Raw genomic sequence first — 27,014 nt, forward strand, 5'->3', positions numbered from 1 at the left:
GCACTCCAGAGGTAGCGGCCAATTTATATCAGTGGAATGGTGCAAAGGCCAAAGGATGATTGCTAAATGAGTTGATGACACCAAGCCAGTTAAGAACGTAAATTAGAAACTACAGAAATGATACAGCACAGAAGGGGCCCATTCAGCCTCTCTCATCCATGTGACCCAAGGACACCCAGATGCCTTTGCTAACCCACCTTCCAGTACACCACCCACAGTCCTGCAACGTAAGGTGCAGACCCAGGAATGTTTACAAGAGTTTCGGTGTCTGCGTCCAGCACCAACTCAGGCAACGAATTCCAGACACTCACCACCCTCTGTGTAAAAATGGGTTTTCCTCATGTCCCCTTTAATCCTTATATTAGTTAGCTTGAATCTGTGACCCCAGGTTTTGGAAACAAAAGTAAATGCTGATTATTTATTGGAGCAGAGTTCTTGCATGCTCCTCATGTAAGATAATAATCGATCCACAAAGCACAACTTTCAATATAAGCAAAATCTCATGATAGGGAACCATGTGAAAAGATCACAAATCTTTAAGCGATATTTCTCAAACAGAAATATTCCCTGATGGAATGTTGGTTTCAATGGTTTGACTGTCAAACATATTTGCCATAGTTGCTGTTTTACTGATAGTACAGGAAGGTGGTAAATAGCTATGGGGAGTGATGTCACTCACTACTGGTGTGAAGTTAGCAGCTGGTTGACTGGCTGACCTCTTGACTAAAGACCTTTGGGAGAATCGAGTCAAAGAGCTGTACAGCACGGAAACAGACCCTTCGGTCCAACTCATCCATGCTTACCAGATATCCTTGAGAAATCTAGTCCCATTTGCCAGCATTTGGCCCATATCCCTCTAAACTCTTCCGTTCATATTTCCATCCAGATACCTTTTAAATGTTCCAGCCTTCACCACATCCTCTGGCAGCTCATTCCTTACACCCTCTGCGTGAGAAAGTTGCCCCTTGGGTCCCTTTTAAATCTTTCCCCTCAACGTAAACCTATGCCCTCTAGATTTTGACGCTCCCAACCCAGGGAAAAGACTTTGCCTATTTATCCTATCCATGTCCCTCACACTTTTATAAACCTCTATAAGATCACCCCTCAACCTCTGACCCTCCAGGGAAAATAGCCCCAGTCTGTTCAGCCTTTCCCTAGTGCTCAAACCCTCTAACCCTGACAATATCCTTGTACATCGTTTCCAAAAACTTTCAAGTTTCACCCCATCCTTGCTATAGCAGGGAGATCAGAATTGCATTATGCACTTCAAAAGTGGCCTAATCAATGTCCTGTACAGCCACTACATGACCTCCCAACTCCTAAATTCAATGCTCTGACCAATAAAGGAAAGCATACCAAACACCTTCTTCACTATCCTATCCACCTGCAACTCCACTTTCAAGGAGCTATGAACTTGCACTCCAAGGTCTCTTTGTTCAGCAGCACTCCCCAGGACCTTACCGTTAAGTGTATAAGTCCTGCTGTGATTTGCCATTCAAGAAGATGCAGCTCCTCACATTTATGTGAATTAAATTCCTCAGCCCATTGGCCCATCTGATCAAAATCCCATTGTATTCTGAGGTAATCTTCCTCGCTGTCCACTGCACTTCCAATTTTGATGCCATCAGCAAATTACTAACTATACCTCCTATGTTCATATCCAAATCATTTACATAAATGACAAAAAGCAGTGGACCCAGCACCAATCCTGAAAAACAGTCTGAAAAACATCCCTCCATCACCACCCTCTGTATCCAAATGGCAAGTTCTCCCTGTATTCCGTGTAAGTTAACCTTGCTAACCAGTCTCCCCTGGGGAACCTTGTCGAACGCATTAGTGAAGTCCATATCAATCCCGTCCATATAGATGAATGGCACAATTTCTTATTTAAAACTTTGCCAAGTTATTCTGTGATTTTATTGTTCCTGGTTTGAATTGTAATTGTTATATCTGTTGTTAAACTGGACTGTAGATAAAAGTAACTACAAGCAGCTACTGGGAGCCCTGGATTACTCATTCCTGTGTGCGTATGCTGTTGGAATGTATGTCAGGTAAGAGCTTTAGAATTCTTTACACAGTAGTGAATAAGACGCGATAAAGCAGAAATTGCATGTTTAATGTTGAGAATATAGCCACTGTTTGCCAGCAGCAGTTTCCAGTTTTTTGGACAAGTAGTACAGGACATGAATGCACCATCTGACAACATAATGGAGCCAGGTTCAATGGAAGCCAGTTGGGGTTGGATAATTATGTGAAAATTTTTAAAAAGTGCAGGGCTATGAGGAAAAGCATTGGAGTGGGCCAAGCTGAGGTGACCTCATTCTGAAGCAAGGTGGTGGAATGGCAAATCAGATGCTAATCTTGACTAATGCTAGAATTATTCACAGAATGCAACATTACATGTATCGCCCCACCCCCTAACTAAGTGTTTCAGAAATCTCTCTTTATCTCCTTTTAATAACAAACTAACTGAGAGACTTGCATTGGAACCAAATACTGAATTTTAAAAGACACTTAGACTTGAATTCTAGTGTCATTATGTGTGTTCAATGTAGGAATAATTTTGTGGTGCAGGTAGTGTCCCTACCTCTGGATTAGAAGATCAAACTCCAAATTCTACCCGCCAGGCTTTGATGGTCCTGGAGCATATCCAAACTTTAATTAAACTAAAATACAGAAGCTCCGTATGCAATCAGGGCAGTTCACCGGTGTATCCTTGACCTGGTGAACAGCATGAACAGGCGAGTTGCTGTTGCACACCGTTGATAGAAAGCAAATGTGTTCCTTCTGTTTTATAGAACATAGAACATAGAAGGATACAGCGCAGTACAGGCCCTTCGGCCCTCGATGTTGCGCCGACCGAATCCTACCTAACCTATACTAGCCCAATAACTTCCAAATGCCTATCCAATGCCCGCTTAAATGACCATAAAGAAGGAGAGTTCACCACTGATACGGGCAGGGCATTCCATGAACTCACAACCCGCTGTGTGAAGAATCTACCCCTAACATCTGTCCTATACCTACCACCCCTTAATTTAAAGCTATGTCCCCTAGTAACACCTGACTCCATTAGCGGTAAAAGGTTCTTAGTATCTACCCTATCTAAACCCCTAATCATCTTTGTTCCTTTCTTTGATTCTACATTGGGTTCTCAATGTCTGCAGTGGTCTATTCCACAACCTTCCAAGAAGCCAGGCAGCGAAGGATGGATCTGGAACCCATCTTCTCACATTTGTAGATGTTCCTCCTCTCCTCCACATCAGTCTCAACCTGCAGCCAATGCCCCCCCTCCCCCACCGTGTCAGTTTCCATCTGGAGGTAATGCCCTTGTGTTAGTCTTCCATGCAGCGAATTCCAAACACTCACCACCCTCTGTGTGAAAGCATTTTCCTCATGTGTGCTCTAATCCTTCTGCCACTTCGATTGAATCTGTGATTCTGGTTTTTGAATTCTCTGCCAAGGGAAACAGTTACTCTGGTCTACTCTATTTCTACCCCTCGCAATGTTGTATCCCTCAATCATGTCACCCCTCAGCTTTCTCTGTTCCGAGAAAAATAGCTCCAACCTCTCCATTCTCTCCCTGTAGCTACAATTCTCCAGCCCTGGCAACATTCCAGTAAATCTCCAGAGTAATTCCATCCTTCCTGTAATGTGGTGACCAGACCCACACACAATACTCCAGCTGTGGCCTCCCTAATGTCTTGTACAGTGTCACCTTTATATCCCTACTTCTGTTTTCTGTATCTCTGCCAATGAAGCAGACCATTTCATTTGCCTTCTTTATAACATTATCTACCTGGATGGCTATCTTTAGAGGAGCTGTACACTTGCACACCAAGATCTCTCACTTCATCTATCCTTCAGAATATTCTCATTTATTGTGTTTCCCTTTTACTGTTTACCTCACAGTTATCAGATTTTATCTAATTTTGTAGCACCTCCCATTGGTTTAGCACTGAGTTATCCATTAGCAATCCTGTCCCATTCATCTCTGCCAAATCACTTCTTAGTTTTGGAAAATTCCACCCCCACCCCCCTCCCCCGCCACAAGTGTAAAATCTTTCCTCCTGATTTAGCTCTGTCCTTTTCCATAATGATATTAAACCTCATTGAATTGAGGTGGCTATCCCTGATATGGTCACTCTTAGATTAGATTAGATTCCCTACAGTGTGGAAACAGGCCCTTCGGCCCAACAAGTCCACACCGACCCTCCAAAGAGCAACCCACCCAAACCCCTTTTCCCTCTAACTAATGCACCTAACACTATGGACAATTTAGCATGGCCAATTCACCTAACCTGCACATCTTTGGACTGTGGGAGGAAACTGGAGCACCTGGAGGAAACCCACACAGACACGGGGAGAATGTGCAAACTCCACATGGACAGTCGCCTGAGCCTGGAATCGAACCGGGGACCCTGGTGCTGTGAGGCAGCAGTGCACATTGTCATTTTACCCACTTGTCTATCTTCCTGCCTCCGAACTAAATCAGAGTTGCATCTCATCTCTTTGGGGCTTGTCGTATATTGTTTTAAAAACATTTCCTGAGCGTAGTATATGAATGTTTCATCCTCAGTGCCCCTTATATTGTTTGTAACCCAGTTGATATTGAGGATAGTTAAAGTCTCCTGTTATTATTGCCCTCTTACTCCTACAGGCAGCAATGTGTCCATATGTGTGTTCCTCTATCTCCCTCTCATTATTTGGGGGACTGTAGTAGACAACTAGGAGAAAGTGAGGACTGCAGATGCTGGGGATCAGAGTCAAAAAGAGTGCTGCTAGAAAAGCACAGCCGGTCAGGCAGCATCCGAGGAGCAGGAGAGTTGACATTTCGGGCATAAGCTCTTCATCAGGAATGGGGGGGAAGGGGCTGAGAGATAAGTAGGATGGGGTGGGGCTGGGGAGGAAGGTAGCTGGGAAGGCGATAGGTAAATGAAGGTGGGGGATGATGGTGATAGATTGGAGTGGAGGGTGGAGTGGATAAGTAGGAAGGAAGATAAACAGGTCGAACAGTTCAAGACGGCGATGCCGAGTAACAGGATTGGACCTGGGATAAGGTGAGGAGAGGGGGGATGAGGAAACTGGTGAAATCCACATTGATGCCCCACCTTCATCTACCTATCGCCTTCCAAAATACCTTCCTCCCAAGCCCCACCCCCTCTGATTTATCTCCCAGCTGCCTTGGGCTCCAACCCCACATTCCTAATGAAGATCTTATGCCCGAAACATCGATTCTCCTGCTCCTCAGATGTTGCCTGACCTGCTGTGCTTTTCCAACACCATATCTTTTGACTTTGGGCCTGTAGTGTACTCCTAGTAGTCTGACTGTCCCTTTTTTATTTCTGAGCTCAACCTATAAAGCCTGATTTATTAACCTGCTTTGTATATCATCCCCTCTCACAACTGTAATTGATCCTTTAACCAATACTGCTCCCCTCCCCTCCTTTTTTATCACCCCCTTTACCCTGCCTGAGAACTCTCTATCCTGGATATTGAGCTGCCAGTTTTGTCTTTCCCTTAACCAAGCTTCTGTTATAGAGATGACATCAAGCTGCCATGTGTCTGTGTGGCCTTAGTCGATCTGTCTTGTCTGTAATATTCCTTGTCTGGAAGCTTAAACAGCTCAACCAAATAAATTTCCTTTGCTGGACACTTTTTAATCCTCACTTCTTTTCTCTTTCCAAGTTGTTAACTATTGTACATCATTAACTAATGTGTGTCTTCTGTTTTCTGATCTGAATCTTACCCATCTAAGCCCACACTTTGGTTCCCATCCCCCGTAATACTCGTTTAAAACATCACCAACGGAACTAACAAAATTGTTAATCTTGTGTACCATCAGCAGGTAATCAATTTCAAAGAGATATATGAGGCATTATTTTAAACCTGAGATCATTTGAGAATGAAAATCAGGCAGTTCTTCACAAATTGATCACTGCTCAGCATTGAACCCAATGTGGATGGGGTGAAACACTGAACTTGTAGTGATGTTCCAGCAATAGGGTCTTCTGGTTATAATCTGAGGAATCGCGTATTATACATGATTGAACATTTTCTTGTCTCTACAAACAGACATCTTTTCAGTTGCTAATTTCCTACTATGATTTGAAACCGTGGCCCCTTGTCCTGTACTTACAATTTACCTGAAAATAATATTCCTAGCAACTATTGGTTTATTCTGATGTAATACTGCTGTGCATAAATTGGCTGCATTGTTTCCAATGTAGAAGCTCATTGTGTGAAGCACTGTGTCATTTCTGAGAGGTGAGGTGAAGAGCTTTATCTTCCCATTTGCTCCAAATCCTTTCTCTCGCTCAGATCCAAATGACAGTTGTTTTCTTTTGTGGCAGTGGTATAATAGGAGAACGTTTATCTATTCGATTGTACCTCACTTTTGGGATGTTGAGCAGTGGTGTATTCACTGCATTATTTGGTCTGGGATACTTCTACAATATCCACAATTTACAGTACTACATACTTATTCAGGTGAGTAAACATTTCTTCATATTCTTTCAAAAGTAAGTGTTATGTGAAGGCAGCATGTTTTTAGAGTAGGCAACTGCAGGATCTATCGTTTGCTGAGTATTTCAGTCAGGGACAGAAATCATAGGCCCTGGTGCAGCCCCTGGGCCTGACCCCTCTCACTTTCCCTCCCCCTTCCCTTTTTTCTCTCTGTTTTTATCTCCCCTCACATCCTTCTTGTTTTCTTTCTCTCTCTCTCTCTCTCTCATCCCCTCTCTCATTCTATCCCTCTCATTTGTTCTCTTGCGCTCTGTCCCTCTCTCTCATTCCCTGCCCCCCCCATTTTGTTAAATTTGACCCGTGGGTGTTATTTAAAGCAGCACTGGGTGGGAATTGTCACTGATGATTTTAAGTATTAAATGTCACAGGAATATGTTTTTTGATTAGAGATTTTGTCAGCCTAGATTACAACACTGAGCACAGTCCTGCCCTACGTTCTCTGTCTAACTGAGTGCAAGGCACAGTAATGAATCACAGGCATTGATGTTAATGAAACTCTCGGGTTGATTTGATTTTTTAGATTGCTAACGGTTTTGTGCAGACCACTGGCTGGCCCAGTGTTGTGACCTGTATCGGAAACTGGTTTGGTAAAGGAAAGTAAGTAGATGATGGAGCATTTCAGAATGATCTTTTTCTGTTTTGTTTTGCTTGAGCTTTAAGCTGGTCTAATATACTTGCTGTGTCTCTTCCGACAGGAGAGGCCTGATCATGGGCATCTGGAATTCTCACACCTCTGTGGGGAATATCCTAGGATCCCTGATAGCTGGCTACTGGGTGTCCAGCTGCTGGGGAATGTCCTTTGTGGTGCCAGGCATCATTGTCGCTTCGATGGGAGTAGTTTGTTTTCTGTTCCTAATTGAACGTAAGTATGTCAAAAACTGTACAAGTTTAACATGATAATCAGTTTAAAGAATTCTATCAATAGCAGGTAGGACCTGGTTGCAGTAACTGGTCCCCTCCTCTGGAGTGGAAAAAGTGAGGACTGCAGATGCTGGAGATCAGAGCTGAAAATGTGTTGCTGGAAAAGCACAGCAGGTCAGGCAGCATCCAAAGAGCAGGAGAATCGACGTTTCGGGCATGAGCCCGAAACGTCGATTCTCCTGCTCCTTGGATGCTGCCTGACCTGCTGTGCTTTTCCAGCAACACATTTTCAGCTCTGATCTCCAGCATCTGCAGTCCTCACTTTCTCCTAGAAGATTTTAACCTATTGCGAATCCTTTTGCAAAGATGCCTGCCTTGAAGAAGCTCTCTTCCTAGAAGGGCTCATGCCCGAAACGTCGATTCTCCTGCTCCTTGGATGCTGCCTGACCTGCTGTGCTTTTCCAGCAACACATTTTCAGCCCTCCTCTGGGGCCATGTAAACATTTTAATTGTTATAGCCGCCGGAGTATGGCGACTTAAACAGTTTTCACTGCATTTTTTGTAAAAATACAAGTGACAGTAACTTACTATTCTTTTCTATTCTATTCTAATTCATATACAATCAACAGATTTCTGGCAAAGTTTTATCTTAATGATTTTGAAATTGCAAAATGTTCTTGTCAGGATGTGGACATTGCTGGCAAGGCCAGAATTTGTTGCCTGATTTAGTTTCTTGCAAAATAGACGATGGGACTGTCCTTCACCAGTGGGGGACTGTGGGCAGTGGGGAAGTGTAGGGCTGTCCTTCACCCACTGTGAGCTGTGCTGAATACGTCATATCATTTTGATACAGTGAGAGCACACCAAATAAGGACTCCACATTTCATTCCTGAAAAGAAATGAATAAATCAATTGCATTTTCACGCTCCTTAGTTGGACATGTGACTCCAGTCCCACAGCATTGTTTCGACTTTGAATTTCCCTCTGGGAATTAGAGAATGGGCAATAAATATTGGCACAGGCAGCAATGCCCTCATCCCATGAATAAACTAAAAAATGTACTTTGGGTGCATTCCAACCAAGGTTTTGTGTAATTCAAGCAGTCCTTCCACTCCATTGTATTGTGCTCCCGTAGGTATGAACACTCGAATCTATTAGCCTTTCTGATTGTTCACTGTATTTGTTAATAACATTTTAATGAACTACATATGGACAGTAGATTTTCAAGTCAAATCACATGAGAACCCCCAAGAATCTTGAGTCGAAAGAGTCTTCTGATCTGCACAGTGGCAACCAGGCAATATCAGAGCTGACAGTGGATAAAGTGAGTGAGATACCATTCCAGCATATGGAAAACATAGAAACACACAAGAGTTACAGTGCAGAGGAGATCATTTGGCCCATCATCTCTGTACCAGCTCTTCAAATGAACATCATTACCTACTTTCAATCTCCTGCCTTTTCCTATCCTCTTACATGTTATTTCTATTCAAATAACCATCCAATACCCTCATGAATACCTCAATTGAACCTGCCTCCACTGTATTTCCATTCCCTAACTACTCACTGTGTGAGAAAGGTATTTTTCTCATTATCACCTTTGCTTCTTATGCATATCACTGTAAACCTATTCCCTCTTGTTCCTGTTCCTTTACAAACAGGAGCAGCTTCTCCCTATCTTCCCTATCCAGCCCGTTTATGATCTTGGAAACCTCAATCTGGTCTGCTCTCAACCTTCTTCTCTCCACCAAGAAAGTTACAAATCACACGACACCAGGTTATAGTCCAGCAGGTTTATTTGAAAGTGCTACCTTAACAGTCCCATGTTGTTCAATCTATCTTCATCATTGAAGTTTCTCATCCCTTGAACCATCTTGTGAATCACTTCTGCACTCTCTCCAATCCATTCACACCTTTGCTGTAATGTGGCATCCACAGCATACACAACACTCAGCTGAGGCTGAACAAGGCTCTTGTACAATTACAACATCACCTCCCTGCTCTTGTACTGTACGACCCTGTGATAAAGCAGAGGTCACTGTGTGCTTTGTGACATGTATTTGCAAAGGTAAGGATTGATTAGGGATATGTAACAGCTTTGTGCGTGGGAAATCGTGTTTCACTAATTTGATTGAATTTTGTGAAGTAGTAACAAAGAGGATAGTTGAGGGCAGAACAGTGTACCTGATCTAAATGGACTTCAGTAAGGCGTTCGACAAGGCTTCTCATGGGAGACTGATTAGCAAGGTTAGATCACACGGAATACAGGGAGAACTAGCCATTTGGATACAGAACTGGCTTGAAGGTAGAAGACAGAGGTTGGTGGTGGAGGATTTTTTTTCAGACTGGAGGCCTGTGACCAGTGGAGTGCCGCAAGGATCGATGCTGGGTCCACTGTTTTGCATCATTTATATAAGTTTACCTAATTGCCCAAAGGACAGGTAAGAGTCAACCACATTGTTGTTGGTCTGGAGTCACAAATAGGCCAGATCAGGTAAGGATGGGCAGGATGCTGGAAGAACACAGCAAGCCAGGCAGCATCAGCAGGTGGAGAAGTCAACATTTCAGCGGTAACCCTTCTTCAGGACACCCGAAATATCAATTTCTCCACTTCCTGATGCTGCCTGGCTTGCTGTGTTCTTCCAGCCTCCTGCCTGTCCCTCCTGATGCTGCCTGGCTTGCTGTGTTCTTCCAGCCTCCTGCATGTCTGCTTTGGATTCCAGCATTTGCAGTTCTTTTGTCTCAGACCAGCTAATGATGGCAGATTTCCTTTCCGAAAGGATATTAGTCTCTTCTATTCAAGCCAGTTCATAGATTATTCTGCACTAGCTTCCAATGCTGACAGCAACTCAACTGTCCATCTCCTAATGCATTAACTTAGCTTTTTTCATTTTATGTTGATTTGGATGTGAACATAGGTATAGTTAATAAGTTTGCAAGTGACACCAAAATTGAAGGTGTAGTGGACAGTGAAGAAGGTTAACTAAGAGTACAATGGAATGTTGTTCAGATGGGCCAATGGGCTGAGGAGTGGCAGATGGAGTTTAGTTTAGATAAATGTGAGGTGCTGCATTTTGGAAAGGTACTGGGGAGTGTTGCTGAACAGTGAGACCTTGGGGTGCAGGTTCATAGTTCTGTTAAAGTGGAGTCATAGGTAGACAGGACATTTGGTATTCTTGCCTTTATTGGACAGTGCATTGAGTATAGGGGTTGAGAGGTCATGTTGCAGCTGTACAGGACATTGATTAGGCCATTGTTTGAATACTGCATGCAATTCTGGTCTCACTGCTATAGAAAGGATGTTGTGAAACATGAAAGGGTTCAGAAAAGATTTGCAAGGATGTTGCCAAGGTTGGAAGATCTGAGCTATAGGAAGATGCTGAATAGACTGGGGCTGTTTTCCCTGGAGCATCGGAGGCTGAGGAATGACCTTATAGAGGTTTATAAAATCATGAGGGGCATGGATAAGGTAAAATATACAAGATATTTTCTCCAGGGTAGGGTGAGTCCAAAACTAGAGGGCTAGAGGTGAGAGGGGAAAGGTTTAAAAGGGATCTGAGGGGTAACTTGTTCATGCAGAGGGTGGTGCATGTATGGAATGAGGTGCCAGAGGAAGTGGTGGAGGCTGGTACAATTGCAACATTTAAAAGGCATCTGGATGGGTATATGAATAGGAAGGGTTTGGAGGGATATGGGCCAGGTGCTGACAGGTGGGACTAGATTGGGTTGGGATATCTGGTCTGCATGGATGAGTTGGACCAAAGGATCTGTCTCCGTTCTGTATGTCTCTATGACTCTATAACTGCTCTCTCCAACTGTCCTGCTACCTTCAATGACCTAAGCACATATACAAGTAGGTCTCTCAGCCCTCCCTACACCATCCCCAATCAAACACTTACATAACATGCACAGCCTGGTGTTAGATAGAGTAAAACTCCCTCCACACTATCTCCCAGCACATTCACAGGACAGGGTCAGCGCCAGGTTAAATAAAGTAAAGCTTTCACTACACTGTCCCCATCAAACACTCCCAGGATGGGGACTGCATTAAGGATTTGTTTTACAACATGCCCATGTTCCTCCTTGTAACTAAATTGAGACTGACGCAAATAGACAAGGACAGTGCAGTCCTTTTGGTTTGAGCAGGAATCCAGGCTAAGTGGAAGTCCGAATCAACCACTGCTTGCTCAGTCTACTCTTACTGGTATTTTAACGTATTTGCAAATGTGTTGCTGGTCAAAGCACAGCAGGCCAGGCAGCATCTCAGGAATAGAGAATTCGACGTTTCGAGCATAAGCCCTCGAAGATTTTTCTCGAAGATTTTAACGTATTTCACCATTTACTAATGGGATATGGGCATCCCTGGTGACACCATCATGTATTGCCTATCAGGCAGTTAAGAGCCAACTCAATTGCTGTTGGTCTGGAGTTACATATAGGCCAGACCAGGTAAGGATGACAGATTTCCTTCCCGAAAGGACATTAGTCTCTTACATCTTAACCAGTACGTAGATTATTCTGCACTAGCTTCCAATGCTGACAGAAACTCACGAGTCCATCTCCTAATGCATTAACTTAGCATTTCTCATTTCTTTAGATCCACAGGATGTTAAATGCACTCTATCTCGAGCACGGGTAAGTAGTTGTTGTAAATTGAATCTTTGGAAAAAGACTTCTGTAAACTGTGAAGCATATATATTTTAGTGAATTAATGTAAAGGTTGGTTGCTTATGCCCAGGATATTAAATAGAAATCCCATTCATTCAGGAGAGGATATAACTTTCCCAAATGTCATTGGAAGTGCTACACGTAGCAGTTAGACCTTCTCTCACCTCAGTAAAAATGGAGCATAATAATGAGATGAAAATGTTTAAATGTTGAATTCTGCATTGGCTGAATTCTCCCATTCTAATCACACTTCCCAGCACCCAGTCTCACACCTTGCAGGTTGCAGTGTTTCAGGGACAGATCCAGATTCCTTCTAAATGAGTTGAAAGCTTACACCTCACCCACCAACTGGACAGTTCCTGATGGACTTTGTTTCAGTAAGGAGTTTAATAAGGTTCGGCAAGGTAGGCTATTGCACAAAATTCGTAGGCATTGGATTGAGGGTGATTTAGCGATTTAGATCAGAAATTAGCTAGCTGAAAGAAGACAGAGGGTGGTGGTTGATGGGAAATGTTCATGCTGGAGTTCAGTTACCAGTGGTGTCCCGCAAGGATCTGTTATTGGGGCTGTTTGTCTTTTTTATAAATGACCTCGGTTCGGGTGTAGAAGGATGCGTTAGTAAATTTATTGATGACACAGTGGAGATGTGGATAGTGCTGAAGGATATTGCAGGTTACAGAGATGACATTGACAAGCTGTGGAGCTGGGCTGACAGGTGGCAAATAGAATTTATAACATAGAACAATTCACAGAACAGACCCTTCAGTCCTCGATGTTGCCCCGACCTGTAAACTAATCTAAGTCCATCCCCCGACATGATCCCATGATCATCCATGTTCTTATCCAAGGATTGTTTAAATCTCCCTAATGTGGCTGAGTTGACTACATTAGCAGGTAGGGCATTCCACGCCCTTACCACTCTCTGAGTAAAGAACCTACCTCTGACATCTGTCTTAAACTATCACCTCTCAATTTGTAGCCATGCCCCCTCGTACAAGCCAACGCCATCATCCTAGGAAGAAGACTGTCATTGTCTACTCTATCTAATCCTCTACCTTGTTCTCTCCAATGAGAACAGACCCAAGTCTCTCAGCCTTTCCTCATAAGACCTTCCGTCCAGACCAGGCAACATCCTGGTAAATCTCCTCTGCATCTTTTCCAATGCTTCTACATCCTTCCTGTAATGGGGCGACCAGAACTGTACACAATATTCTAAATGTGTAGCATTTTTGTACAGCTGCAGCATGACATCACGGCTCCAGAACTCAATCCCGCTACCAATAAAACCTAACGCACCATATGCCTTCATAACAGCACTATCAAGCTGGATGGCAACTTTCAGGGATCTATGTACCTGGACACAACGATCCCTCTGCATATCCACACTACCAAGAATCTTTCCGTTGACCCAGTACTCTGCCTTCCTGTTATTCTTCCCAAAGTGAATCACCTCAATTTGCCACCTCTCAGCCCTATTCTGAGTTTAAACAAGTCCCCCCGCAACCTGTAACATTCTTCCACACTATCCACCACTCCACCAAGATTAGATTACTTACATTAGATTAGATTAGATTAGATTAGATTAGATTACTTACAGTGTGGAAACAGGCCCTTCGGCCCAACAAGTCCACACTGACCCGTTGAAGCGCAACCCACCCATACCCCTACATATACCCCTTACCTAACACTACGGGCAATTTAGCATGGCCAATTCACCTGACCCGCACATCTTTGGACTGTGGGAGGAAACCAGAGCACCCGGAGGAAACCCACGCAGACACAGGGAGAATGTGCAAACTCCACACAGTCAGTCGCCTGAGTCGGGAATTGAACCCGGGTCTCAGGCGCTGTGAGGCATCAGTGCTAACCACTGTGCCACCATGCTGCCCCAACTTTAGTGTCATCTGCAAACTAATTGACCCATCTATCTATGCCTATATCCAAGTCATTTATAAAAATGACAAACAGCAGTGGTGCCAAAACAGATCCTTGTGGCACACTACTAGTAATCGGACTGCAGGCTGAATATTTTCCACCAACCACCACTCGCTGCCTTCTTACAGAAAACCAGTTTCTAATCCAAACCTCCAAAAGTATAATGTGGAAAAGTGTGCGGTGATTCATTTTGGAAGGAGCAACAGGAATAAAGAGCATTGGGCTAGTGGTAAGATTCTTGGTAATATAGATGAGCAGAGAGATCTCGGTGTCCATGTACATAGATCTATGAAAGTTGCCACCCAGGTTGATAGAGTTGTTAAGAAGGCGTATGTTGTGTTAGCTTTTATTGGTAGAGGGATTGAGTTTTGGAGCCACAGTCATGCTGCAGCTGTACAAAACTCTGGTGTGGCTGCACTCGAAGTATTGCGTCCAGTTCTGGTCACCACATTATAGGAAGGATGTGGAAGCTTTGGAAAGGGTGCAGAGGAGTTTTACTAGGATGTTGCCCGGTATGGAGGGAAGGTGTCATGAGGGAAGGCTGAGGGATTTGAGGTTGATTTTGTTAGAGAGAAGAAAGTTGAGAGGTGACTTAATTGAGACAAATAAGATAATCAGGTTAGAAAGCCTTTTTCCTCAGATGGCAATGGTTAGCATGAGGGACAGAGCTTTAAATTGAGGGGTGAAAGCTATAGAGCAAATGTCAGAGGTAGTTTTTTTACTCAGAGAGTAGTAGGTGTGTGGAACACACTGCCTGCAGCAGCAGTAGACTCACCAACTTTAAGGGCATTTAAATGGATGAAAATGAATAGTGTAGGTTAGATAGGCTTCAGGTTGGTTCCACAGGTCAGAGCAACATTGAGGGCCGAAGGGTCTGTACTGCACTGGAATGTTCTGTGTGCTATGTTCTATCATAGGGTCTTAAAAGAAGTGATTGCTGAGATCATGGATGCATTGGTTTTTATTTTCCAAAATTCCCAAGGTTCTGGAATGATCCGTGCAGATTGAGCAATACCAATAGCAAATGGAACTCTGCTGTTTCAGAATGGAAGGAGTTAGAAAGCTGCAAGCACTAGGCTAATCAGTTGAACAGTAAGTAAAAAATGAGGTCTGCAGATGCTGGAGATCACAGCTGCAAATGTGTTGCTGGTCAAAGCACAGCAGGCCAGGCAGCATCTCAGGAATAGAGAGTTCGACGTTTCGAGCATAAGCCCTTCATCAGGAATAAGAGAGAGAGCCAAGCAGGCTAAGATAAAAGGTAGGGAGGAGGGACTAGGGGGAGGGGTGATGGAGGTGGGATAGGTGGAAGGAGGTCAAGGTGAGGCTGATAGGCCGGAGTGGGGTGGGGGCGGAGAGGTCAGGAAGAGGATTGCAATACAGGTTGTCCTGGTTGGGTCCAAATTTTGTTGGTTATACAGGTTGTCCTGGTTGGGTCCAAAATCAGTTGAACATCTTAGATAAAATGAACTAGCACTCAAGGATGCATGAACCCTGGGCCATGCATAATTCATAACAGACCTCAAAATGTGACTCATATCCTTCGACCAACAAGCAGGCTACCCATTGATTTCATAACATCAGGGACAACATGTTAGCCTGATTCGAAGATTAGCTCACTAAAGGGAAACAGAGAGTTGGCAAAAATGGGCCATTTTTGGCTTGACAGTCAAAATGACTGGTGTGCCAAAGGATCAACTATTTACAACTTATACTAATGATTCGGATAGGAGGACTGAACTTATAGTTGGTACATTTGCTGACAACATAATGTTTGGTTGGTAAAGTAATATGTGAAGGAGACTTAAGTCTGTAAGGGAATATAGATCAGGAGAATACATAGAACATAGAACATAGAAGGATACAGCGCAGTACAGGCCCTTCGGCCCTCGATGTTGCGCCGACCGAATCCTACCTAACCTATACTAGCCCAATAACTTCCAAATGCCTATCCAATGCCCGCTTAAATGACCATAAAGAAGGAGAGTTCACCACTGATACGGGCAGGGCATTCCATGAACTCACAACCCGCTGTGTGAAGAATCTACCCCTAACATCTGTCCTATACCTACCACCCCTTAATTTAAAGCTATGTCCCCTAGTAACACCTGACTCCATTAGCGGTAAAAGGTTCTTGGTATCTACCCTATCTAAACCCCTAATCATCTTATACACTTCTATCAGATCTCCCCTAAACCTTCTCTTCTCCAATGAGAACAGCCCCAAGTGCCTCAGCCTTTCCTCATAAGATTTTCCTACCATTCCAGGCAACATCCTGGTAAACCTCCTCTGCACTCGTTCTAAAGCTTCCACATCCTTCCTATAGTATGGCGACCAAAACTGCACACAATACTCCAGATGAGGCCTCACCAGAGTCCTATACAACTGCAACATGACCTCAGGACTCCGGAACTCAATTCCTCTGCCAATAAAGCCCAGTACACCATATGCCTTCCTCACAGCACTATTTACCTGGATGGCAACTTTCAGAGATCTGTGCACATAGACACCAAGATCCCTCTGCTCATCCACACTACCAAGTAGCCTACCATTAGCCCAGTAATCCATCATCTTGTTATTCCTACCAAAGTGAACGACTTCGCACTTAGCTACATTGAATTCCATTTGCCACATTTCCGCCCAGCTCTGCAACTTATCTATATCCCGCTGTAACCTACCACTTCCTTCCTCACTATCCACAACTCCACCGACTTTTGTGTCATCCGCAAACTTGCTCACCCAGCTTTCAAGTTCTTCCTCTAGATCATTTATAAAGATAACAAAAAGCAATGGTCCCAAAACAGATCCTTGTGGTACACCGCTAGTAACTGCGCTCCAAGATGAACATAATCCATCAACTACTACCCTCTGTCTCCTTCCAGCCAGCCAATTCCTAATCCAAACCTCTAATGTATCCTCAATGCCATACCTCCGAAGTTTTAGCATTAGCCTACCATGGGGAACCTTATCGAACGCCTTACTAAAATCCATATACACAACATCTACTGCTTTACCCTCATCCACTTCCTTAGTCACCTTCTCAAAGAACTCAATAAGGTTTGTGAGGCACGACCTGCCCTTCACAAAACCATGCTGGCTATCCCTGATCACGTTGTTCCTACACAGATGTTCATAAATCTTATCCCTTACCATTCTCTCTAAGACTTTGCCCACCACTGAAGTCAGACTCACTGGCCTATAGTTACTAGGGCTATCCCTACTCCCTTTCTTGAACAATGGGACCACATTCGCTATCCTCCAGTCCTCTGGTACTATTCCCGTAGACAATGACGACATAAAAATCCAGGCCAATGGCTCTGCTATCTCCTCCCTAGCTTCCCATAGGATCCTGGGGTAAATGCCATCAGGCCCAGGAGACTTATCTATATTCATCCTTTCCAATATTCCCAAAACCTCCTCCCTGCATATTTCCAGGGCATCCATTCTAATTATTTGTGATTCCATATTCACATCAGCAACAGTGTCCTGTTCCTGAGTGAATACTGATGAAAAGTACTGATTTAATGTCTCTCCAATCTCCTCCGCCTCCACACACAACTTCCCACTACTATCCTTGACTAGACCGATACCTACCCTAGTCATCCTTTTATTCTTGACATACCTATAGAAAGCCTTTGGGTTTTCCCTAATCCTACCAGCTAAAGACTTTTCATGTCCCCTTCTCGCTTCTCTTAGCTCCCTCTTTAGCTCCTTGGCAATACGTTGGCAAAAATTTAGCAGATGGTGTATAATGTGGGAAATGTGAGCATAGCAATTTTGATAGGAATACTAACAAAGCAGGACATTATTTAAACTGGTGAGAAATTCAAAGCTCTGAGGTACAGAGCAATCTGTGTATCTTGGAATGTGAATCTCAAAAAGTTGGAATGCTGGTGCAGCAAATCATTTGTAGGCAAATGGATGTGTTATTTTTGAAGAGTGCGGTTGTTTTAAATGTTTAGGGATCTCATTGTGGAGTAGAATTATCCCTACCTCTGGGCCAGAAAGTCTAGGTTCAAGATCCATTTGCTTGAAGGTGTGCTATAAAGTATACAATCGGTTTGTAGAAAGAGGAATGGAACAGAACAATCAGGATGCTTTATTAAATTTGCATGGGACGTTGGGGAGGCCTCATACAGAGTACAATTTTGACTTCTTTGTTAAGAAAGGATCTAATTGCATTAAAAGTAACAAAGAATGTTCACTTGATTGATTGATTGAGTGGATGAGAAGGTTATCTCTTGAGGAAGAGCTGAGTCTGTATTAATTGCAGTTTAATAGAATGAGAGGTGATCTTATTGAAGCATATCTGATTCTGAGGGGATTTGACAGAATGGACATTGATAGAATGTGGGAGAGACTGGGAAGAATTAAGAGATACAGTTTAAAGATTAGACATCTCCCAGTTAAGATGGAGATAAGGAGAACTATTTTCTTAGGATTGCAGGTCTTTGGAACTCTCTTCCTAGAGAGAAGTGGAGGTGGCTCTTTGAATATTTTAAGAGTGATGTAGATCATTTCTTGACTAACAAGGGTGTTTAAGTTTATTGGGGTAGATGAGAATGTGGAGTCAAGGCCCACATCTGATCAACCAGGACCGTGTTACTAGTCCTGCTCCTAGTTCACATGTTTGTACATATGTAGGTTGCTATGGTCACCATTACTGAGACTAGCTTTATATTCCAGGTTCATTTGTTGAATTTAAATTCCACATGGATGGGTAAGGAATCAAGAGTTATGGGGAAATACAACAATGTGGAGTTGAGGATTATTAGATCAGCCATGATCTCAATGAATGGTAGAGCGGATTCAATGGGTTGAGGAGCCTGTTTCTCTTCCTTTGTTTTATAACCTGTATCCCAAAGCATTATCCTGGGCCTCTGCTTTGGTAATTCACTGACATTACTTGTTATACTACCATCTCCCTGTACTAATTAGTGCAACCTACAATTGGTTTCACATCACCTTGATCTCCTAACTCCTAAGAATGAAGTGCTGTGATTCTCTGAAATTGTTGTAACTTATATCATCATATATAAAACAGGTACAAAATGACAGTAAAGAGCATTTGGTCCCTCAAACCCCAATCCCACCCACTGTCTCATTAACCAAGAGGGCTGCACAATCCCCAGGAAGGAGCAAAGACAGAATTTTTCTAAAATTCCAAAGTGATCAGATAAGATCCAGGGAACCACACTAACTGGGTGACTTAACTCAAATGTGAACCACAGCATCGATATGCAAATATTCCAGATTCTCTCAGCACATTGTGCAGCAAATATGACCTCATTATTATTACAGCACAGGATAAACCCCTCTGCTACTTTATACCCAACACACCATAATCTGGTACATTTTGAGAGGCAAAGAACTATCTCAGAGGTCACTATTTAAAGTAACAATTTTATTCTTTAAGAACAAAGGAGAACAATAGACAACTATTTACAACTACTTTCTCTTAAACCTATCTTTTACCACCCAATCTAGAATACTGGTCCACTAAAAAAAAATTAAAATTTACAAAAAAAAATCACATTTCAAAACCAATCAGCTTTGCCGATTCACCTTTGTAGATTTTCAGAGAACAAAGAAAATTTACAGGCCAGGACCAGGCCCTTCGGCCCTCCAAGCCTGAGCCGATCCAAATGTACTGTCTAAACCTATCTGTCAATTCCTAAGCATCTGTATCCCTCTGCTCCCCACCTACTCATGCATCTGTCTAGACCCATCTTAAATAAATCTACCATGCCTGCCTCTACCACCTCTGCTGGCAACGCATTCCAGACACCCACTCCCCTCTGTGTGAAGTACTTGCCGTGTGTATCCCCCTTAAACTTTCTACCTCTCACCTTGAAAGTGTGACCTCTCGTTATTGAATCCTTCACCCTGGGGAAAAGCTTGTCTCTATCCACCCTGTCTATACCCTTCATGATTTTGTAAACCTCAATCAGGTCCCCCCCCAATCTCCTTTTTTCTAATGAAAATAAATCTAATCTACTCAACCTCTCTTCATAGCTAGCACCTTCCATACCAGGCAACATCCTCGTAAACCTTCTCTGCACCCTCTCCAAAACGTCCACATCCTTTTGGTAATGTGGCGACCAGAACTGTATGCGGTATTCTAAATGCAGCCGAACCAATGTCTTGTACAATTTAACATGACCTGCCAGCTCTTATACTCAATACCCCGTCCGATGAAGGCAACCATTCTATATACCTTCTTGACCACTCTATCCACCTGTGCAGCAACCTTCAGAGTACAATGGACCTGAACTCCCAGATCTCTCTGCCCATCAACTTTTCCCAAGGCTCTTCTGTTGATTGTATAATTTGCTCTTGAATTAGTCTTGCCTAAATGCATCACCTCGTATTTGTCTGGATTGAAATCCATCTGCCACTTTTCTAGGTCGGCTTTTCTTTGGTCTTCTGCTGCACAAATTTCCTTATGGACAGGTACTTGTTGGTTTTCTTGCAGTTCTCCTCCTGACTGTTCAACATGTCCAGTCTTATACCCCAAAACATCAGATCATTTCTTGATTTGATATCATCAAAACAACAAATTCAAATTTGATTGGATTTTGATCTCGGGGCATAATTTAAACTGATTGGGCAAATTTGAATTTGATTTTGTTCCATGGCAACACAGCACCAGCTATTTGTGTCAACCAAATATTACATTTTTAAGTTGTTCAACACACTCTGTGCTTTCGTCCTTGACAGCTTCCTCTCTCTCTTAAAGGTACAGTGCATACCTCCACTGTAATAACATTACACATGGTGGCGAATTGTCCCAGATACCAGGAGCTTGTTTACTGAGGGCTCAGGGATAGAAAGTTCATGTGATCCCTTGCATCTACACAAATGGGCTTTCTCTGGGCTATTAGGCTGAATTTAATGCCCTATTTATTAGAAATGCTTCAGTCAAAACTCCTGGAATTCCTTAATTTTGTCATAGATTCATAGAAGCTGGCCATTTGGCCCATCAAGTCAAACCTGCCCTTGAAGAGCATGCCACCCAGATCCACCCCTACCCTATAACCTTGCATTTCCCATGGCTAGTCCATTTAACCTGCATATCTTTGGATGGTGGGAAGAAACTGGAGAAGCTGGAGGAAACCCACTCAGACACCAGGAGAACATGCAAACTCTGCACAGACAGTTGCCCCAGTGTGAAATTGAACCCAGGTCCGTTGGGCTGTGAGGCAGCAGTGCTAACCACTGAGCCACAGTGTCACCCCTATTGGTTAAAATGCCCATGTATTCTTGTGGTGACTGATGCCTTAGGAACACATGGTGGCTCAGTGGTTAACACTGCTGCCTCACGGCACCAGGGCCCCAGGTTCGATTCCAGCCTCGGGCGACTGACTGTGTGGAGTTTGCACATTCTCCCTGTGTCTGCGTGGGTTTACTCCGGGTGCTCCGGTTTCCTCCCACAGTCCAAAGATGTGCAGATTAGGTGAATTGGCCATGGGAAATTGCCCATAGTGTTAGGTGCATTAGTCAGAGGGAATTGGGTCTGGGTGGGTTACTCTTCGGAAGGTTGGTGTGGACTTGTTGGACCGAAGGGCCTGTTTCCACACTGTAGGGAATCGAATCTAATATAATCTAATATGAACAGAAATAGGCCATTTGTTTCTTTGAGCCAGCTCCACCTCTGATGGACCAATCCATGCTTCAAATCAATTTCACTACCTTTTACCCAAATTCTTTGATCACTTTGCAGTCAGTTCTGCCATTTCTTCAATGCGAATTGGCTACAATGCAATTGTTTGTAGAAAGCAAACTTTCTTTGCCTGTATTGGCTATAAAGAAATTCCAGTCCCATGAGTTTAAATGGTGTGGCTATTGTACGATTTTCTTATAACAGGGGATTGCAAGGGAATGGAACTATCGCGTTGTATCAGAACAGACCGTATCTCTCAAAAAATCTATTGATCTCAGTCATGAAGATTTGAGTTGACCATCAGCATCCATAGCCTTTCCATCAATGGTGTTCCAGATACCCACAATCCTCACACAAACACACAAAGCAGGAGAAATAGAAACATAGAAAATATGAACAGGAGTGACCACGCAGCCTTCAAACCTGATCTGCCATTCAATATGATTGTGGCTGATCTAATTGTCAACTCATGTCCACATTTCCATTTACCCCTGGTAACTTAACAGTATATTACTTAACAAAAATCTATTATTTTTAAAAACTCGTTCATGGGATGAGGGCTTCGCTGGCCAGATCAGCATTTATTGCTCAGAAGGTAGTTAAGAGTCAGCCACATTGCTGTGCGTCTGGAGTCACATGTAGGTAAAGATGGTAGTCTTCTTCCCTAAAGGACATTAGTGAACTAGATGGGTTTTTCTAACAATCATCATGGCCATCAATTCCAAATGTTTATTGAATTCACATTTCACCATCTGCATGGTAAGATTCAAACTCGCGTCTCCAGGACATTACCTGGGTCAACATTTCATTGACAATACCACTAGGCCATCCCTTCCCTCTGTTTACCTCTATCTTAAAAACATTGAAGGACTCTTCTTCCACCAGTATTTGAGGAAGAGAATTCCAAAGAGTCATGATACTCTGAAAGAAAATATGTCAACTCTGTTTTAAATGGGTGACTCCTGATTTTTAAATAGTAAGTCCTACATCTAGATTCTCCCTAAACAGGAAAATTCCTCACAACCTCCATTGTGTCAAGATCGTTCAAGGTTCTGTATTATGTATTTATAGTTTGATATTACAAATTTGCTGTCTTCCTTTAATCCTGGATGAAGGAGCTCTAATTTTAAAACTCAGCTGCTTTGTTCTGGATTCCTCCATCTGAGGAACTGGTTGCTTTACCCTACCCATCTCCCCTATTTAAATTAAGTGACCAAAATCTATGAGAAATGGGGCTTTTTAGGTTGTCCGCTTTGGTTGCAAGGAGAGAAATTGAATGAGAGACTGTTGAGCAGCAGAGAGAATTATGAATCCAAGTGCCAAAATTGTTCGATTCTCGTTAGTCACAAAAGAGTGTTCAAAAATATTCCTGGAATATTTGTTGTTTTCTTGAGGGAATAAAACAATACAATGGAGTGTTTCCATTGTATAGACCCTTGTTCAGACTGTAACTGCAATATTCTGCTCGGTTTTGGGGTATAAATTGTAGGAAGGATCAGATTGGCTTTGAATGGGGCTGCAATGCAGATTCATTGGAACAGTAGCTTCAAAGGTTTAAAAAAAACGTTTCTTGTACAGTAAATAGATCAGATCTGGAACACGCTGCCTGGAAGTGTGGAGGAGACAGGTCCAATTGAGGTATTCACGATTTAATAGAATTATTTACACGGATAAGAAAAATAGGTAGGATCTCATAGAAGCCTATAAAACTCTAAAAGGACCAGTCAGGGTAACTATAGGAAAGGTTCCTGATTACTGGAGAGGTCAGAACCATGGGTCACAGTGGAAGGAAATGGGGTAGGCCATTCAGGACTGAGATGAGGAGAGTGAGGAGCCTGTGGAATTCTCCCGCACAGGAAACTGTTGAGGCCAAAACATTGAATGCTTGCAGGAAGGAGTTAAATGTAGTTCTTGGAGCTAAAGGGATCAAAGTGTATGGGGGAGAAAGCAGGAACAAGGGGCTGAATGGGATGATCAGCCACAATCTCACTGAATGACAGTGCAAGCTCATAGGGTGAAATACCTACTCCTCCTAGTCAAAGTTTGTGAGAAGATTTGTAGTTCGGGTGCTCGTTGTTGTGGTTCTGCTCGTTGAGCTGGGAATTTGTGTTGTTTACGTTTTGACCCCTGTCTAGGTGACATCCTCAGTGCTTGGGAGCCTCCTGGGAAGCCGAAGGAATGCCGGAGGAAACATCACGAAACGTCTGCAACACAAATTCCCAGCTCGGCAAACAGAACCACAACTAGTCCTCCTACTTTCTAGATTTGTTTTTATGAAATAATATAGAAGGCAATGAGAAAAAGGCAGGAAATTGGCACTCAGTTATGGTGCTCAATCATGACGTTCCGACACTGTTCTCCTTTTAAGACAAAAAATAATGGCCATGAGAAATAGGGGCAGGAATAAACTTTTTGGCCCCTTGAGCCTTCTCTGCCATTCAATAGGATCATTGCTGATCATCCAACACCATATTCTACAATGTATGTGACACTGTAATAATTGTGTGACCTTTGAACATCCTCTTTTCAGATTGCACTGAGTAAGCGACTTGAATTTACATAGCACTTAAATGTAAAGCCACAAGGGGATCCAAAAGAACTTTTGTCAGACAAAATCTGCCACCAAACCATACAGAGATGTGAGTCGAGTGTCCAAAAGCTTGGTCAAAGAGAGAGGCAATTTGAACAGAATTTAAAATAAGGAGAGAACTTTAGAGAGTGAGTTAGGAAGAGAATCTCAGAGCAGCTTGGACACAGCCAGCATTGGTGGGCTCAAGGCAGTTGGGTTATATGGGGTCAGAATTGGAGCAATGTTGAGCTTGTGGAGCTGGGCTGGACAAAGTTACATTGATAAGGAAGCAAGGGATTGATTAATGTGACATTGAAATGCAATACTGCTAACATTTCTGTATTATTGGATGTATTAACTTTTCTGCCTGTATTTCTTTGTTCACAGAAACCATCCAAATGTTTAACTGAGTGGGTTGGATTTAAACAGAAGTACCAGTTTTACGAAAACAGTAGAAGTGACTCACAAGGAGTAAGTATGATTTGTATTTAATTTTGGCCAGCAGCTTACAGACAGAAAGCGAAATGATAGTACAGTTGAGGATGAGAGAGTAATGAGAGATAGATGATGATAATAACTGAGGAAAAATAGGTGGCGGTGTCATCTGCCCACTGAATTCGCAATCCAGAGACAAGGACAGACGCTCTGGGAATATGGGCTTGAATCCCACTATGACAAATGGTGGAATTTGAAATCAATTAATAAATCAGGAATTTGAAATTAAACTCTAATGTCAATCATGAAAACATAAGTTATTGTAAAATTCCATCCAGTTCATTCATATCCTTTAGGGAAGGAAACTGCCATCCTTAGCTGGTCTGGTGTACATGTGACTCCAGACCCACAGCAACGTGGTTACCTAACTACTCTGCGAAATGGCTGAGCAAGGCACTTTGTTATTATCAAACTGCTACAAAGACTGAAGGAGTGAAAGAAACCTGACAGACTTTCTGAGGTCTGACTTACCAGGCAGTGGAAATGATCAATGCTGTGAACACTGCTGAGTTCTCCTGACTACCATCTGGAAGGTCGTGCCAGCATTGAGAGAGCTGTCTCACAGACAGACCAGTGATATGGAGAGCTGACTCACAGACCAGTCAAGCAACAGCCCGACAGGATCATACTCACAGTAGGAAATGGTTGGAGACACTGGCTATGGGCCCTGATAACATTCTGGCAATAGGACTGAAGGTGAATGCATCAAGGTTAGCTGTGCCTGAACTAGACTGTTCTAGTACCGCTATGAAACTGTATCTCTTGATAATGTGAAAAATTACTCAAGTTTTATCTGTCCACAAAAAGCAAGACAAATCCAACTCAGTAATTACAACTGCCCCATCAGTCGACTCTCGATCATCAGCCAAGTGATGGATCTTTGACAGTGCATTGATCCTCATTGAGGGCCACTTGGTCCCTGACCTCAGTACAGCTTCGATTCAAAAGAGCTGACCATCAAAGTGGAGGAGAGTGCAACTCCCCCTCTGACCGAGCATGGCAGCCAGGAGGCTGAGCCAAACTGGAGTCAGTGAAGGAGGGCAAAGCTTTCCAGCAGTTAGAATCATACCTGGCACACAGGAAGATAAATGGTCATATCCCACTCCCCCCCCCCCCAATTGTACACATATTTGTACAATGTTCAGCACCATTTGCAACTCCTCATACTGAAATAGTTCATGTTCAAATGCAGCAACAGCTGAACAAAATTCAGTCTTGGGCTGACAAGGAACAGGTAACATTCACTCCACACAAACTAGGCACTGACCAGCTCCAATAAGAAAGTCAAACATTACCCCTTGATATTCAACATCATCACCATCACCGAATGCCTCAATATCAACATCCTGGGATTAAAATTGGCCAGAAACAGAACTAGACCAGACATTAAATTTTGTAGCTGTAAGAGAAGGTCGGGGACTAGGAATATTGTGGTGAGTAACTCATCTTCTGACTCCCCAAAGCCTGTCCACCATCTACAAGGCAGTAGTCAGGAGTGTGATGGAATACTCCCCACTTGCCCTGGATGGGGTCAACTCCAACAACAATCAAGAAGCTCACACCATCCAGGACAAAGCAGCCCGTGCTTGATTGGCACCACAATACAAGCATCCACTCCCTCCACCACTGATACTCAGTGGCACTCGCAAATTACACTTCCCAACCCACTAAGGCTCCTTCATGACCTTTACCGTCTGGAAGGACGAGGGCAGCAGATTCATGGGAATATCATGACCTGCAAGTTCCCCTCTGAGCCATTCCCCATCGTGAAACCCACTTCCTAACAACATCGTGGGTGACCCCATTTCCTAAAAATTGCTGATTCTCAAGACAGTCACTCTCCACCATCGTCTCCAGGGCAGTTAGGGATGGGCAATGAATGCAGTCTAAGCCAACAGTATCTACATCCTATGAACAAATATTTTGTAATACTAAGCGACCCATGTAATCATTAACAAATCTGGCAGTTTTTTATTGTTCACTGTGATCTTCCCTATCTTTATTGGACCGACATTTCCCTGTGCTGCAATCTGTTTTTGTATACACTTTCATGGGGTGTGAATGTTGCCCATCCCTTCTTGTGTTTAACTCCCGCAATCCATCTGCTGCAGGTACACCCACAGTGCTATTACGGAGGGAGTACCTCTCACAATATATTCATAAAATGTTTATTATAGTGTTGTTTTCTATCTTTTTTCATATTTTCTTGTTGCGTCTTTTGATATTGGTTTATTATTCGTTGCTTTTTATGACTCTCCCGTTCCAGACTTTCTTTGTATTTGGAATCACGAAGTGGTTTCA

The 27,014-nt window shown here is 43.1% G+C and overlaps 1 protein-coding gene across 2 annotated transcripts in view; it reads left to right on the forward strand.

The window, feature by feature from the left end:
• Positions 1 to 27,014, forward strand: part of slc37a1 (solute carrier family 37 member 1) — a 109,937-nt gene that overhangs the window by 26,887 nt on the left and 56,036 nt on the right. For both annotated transcript variants that reach the window (XM_060833886.1, XM_060833887.1), the window contains 6 exons: positions 1,973 to 2,051; positions 6,354 to 6,489; positions 7,046 to 7,122; positions 7,221 to 7,387; positions 11,984 to 12,021; positions 24,606 to 24,689. In XM_060833886.1, the coding sequence (XP_060689869.1) occupies positions 1,973 to 2,051; positions 6,354 to 6,489; positions 7,046 to 7,122; positions 7,221 to 7,387; positions 11,984 to 12,021; positions 24,606 to 24,689 (581 nt within the window). The remainder of the gene's footprint in view (positions 1 to 1,972; positions 2,052 to 6,353; positions 6,490 to 7,045; positions 7,123 to 7,220; positions 7,388 to 11,983; positions 12,022 to 24,605; positions 24,690 to 27,014) is intronic.

This window comes from Hemiscyllium ocellatum, chromosome 12 (genome assembly GCF_020745735.1).
Source record: "Hemiscyllium ocellatum isolate sHemOce1 chromosome 12, sHemOce1.pat.X.cur, whole genome shotgun sequence".
NCBI classification, from domain to species: Eukaryota; Metazoa; Chordata; class Chondrichthyes; order Orectolobiformes; family Hemiscylliidae; genus Hemiscyllium; species Hemiscyllium ocellatum.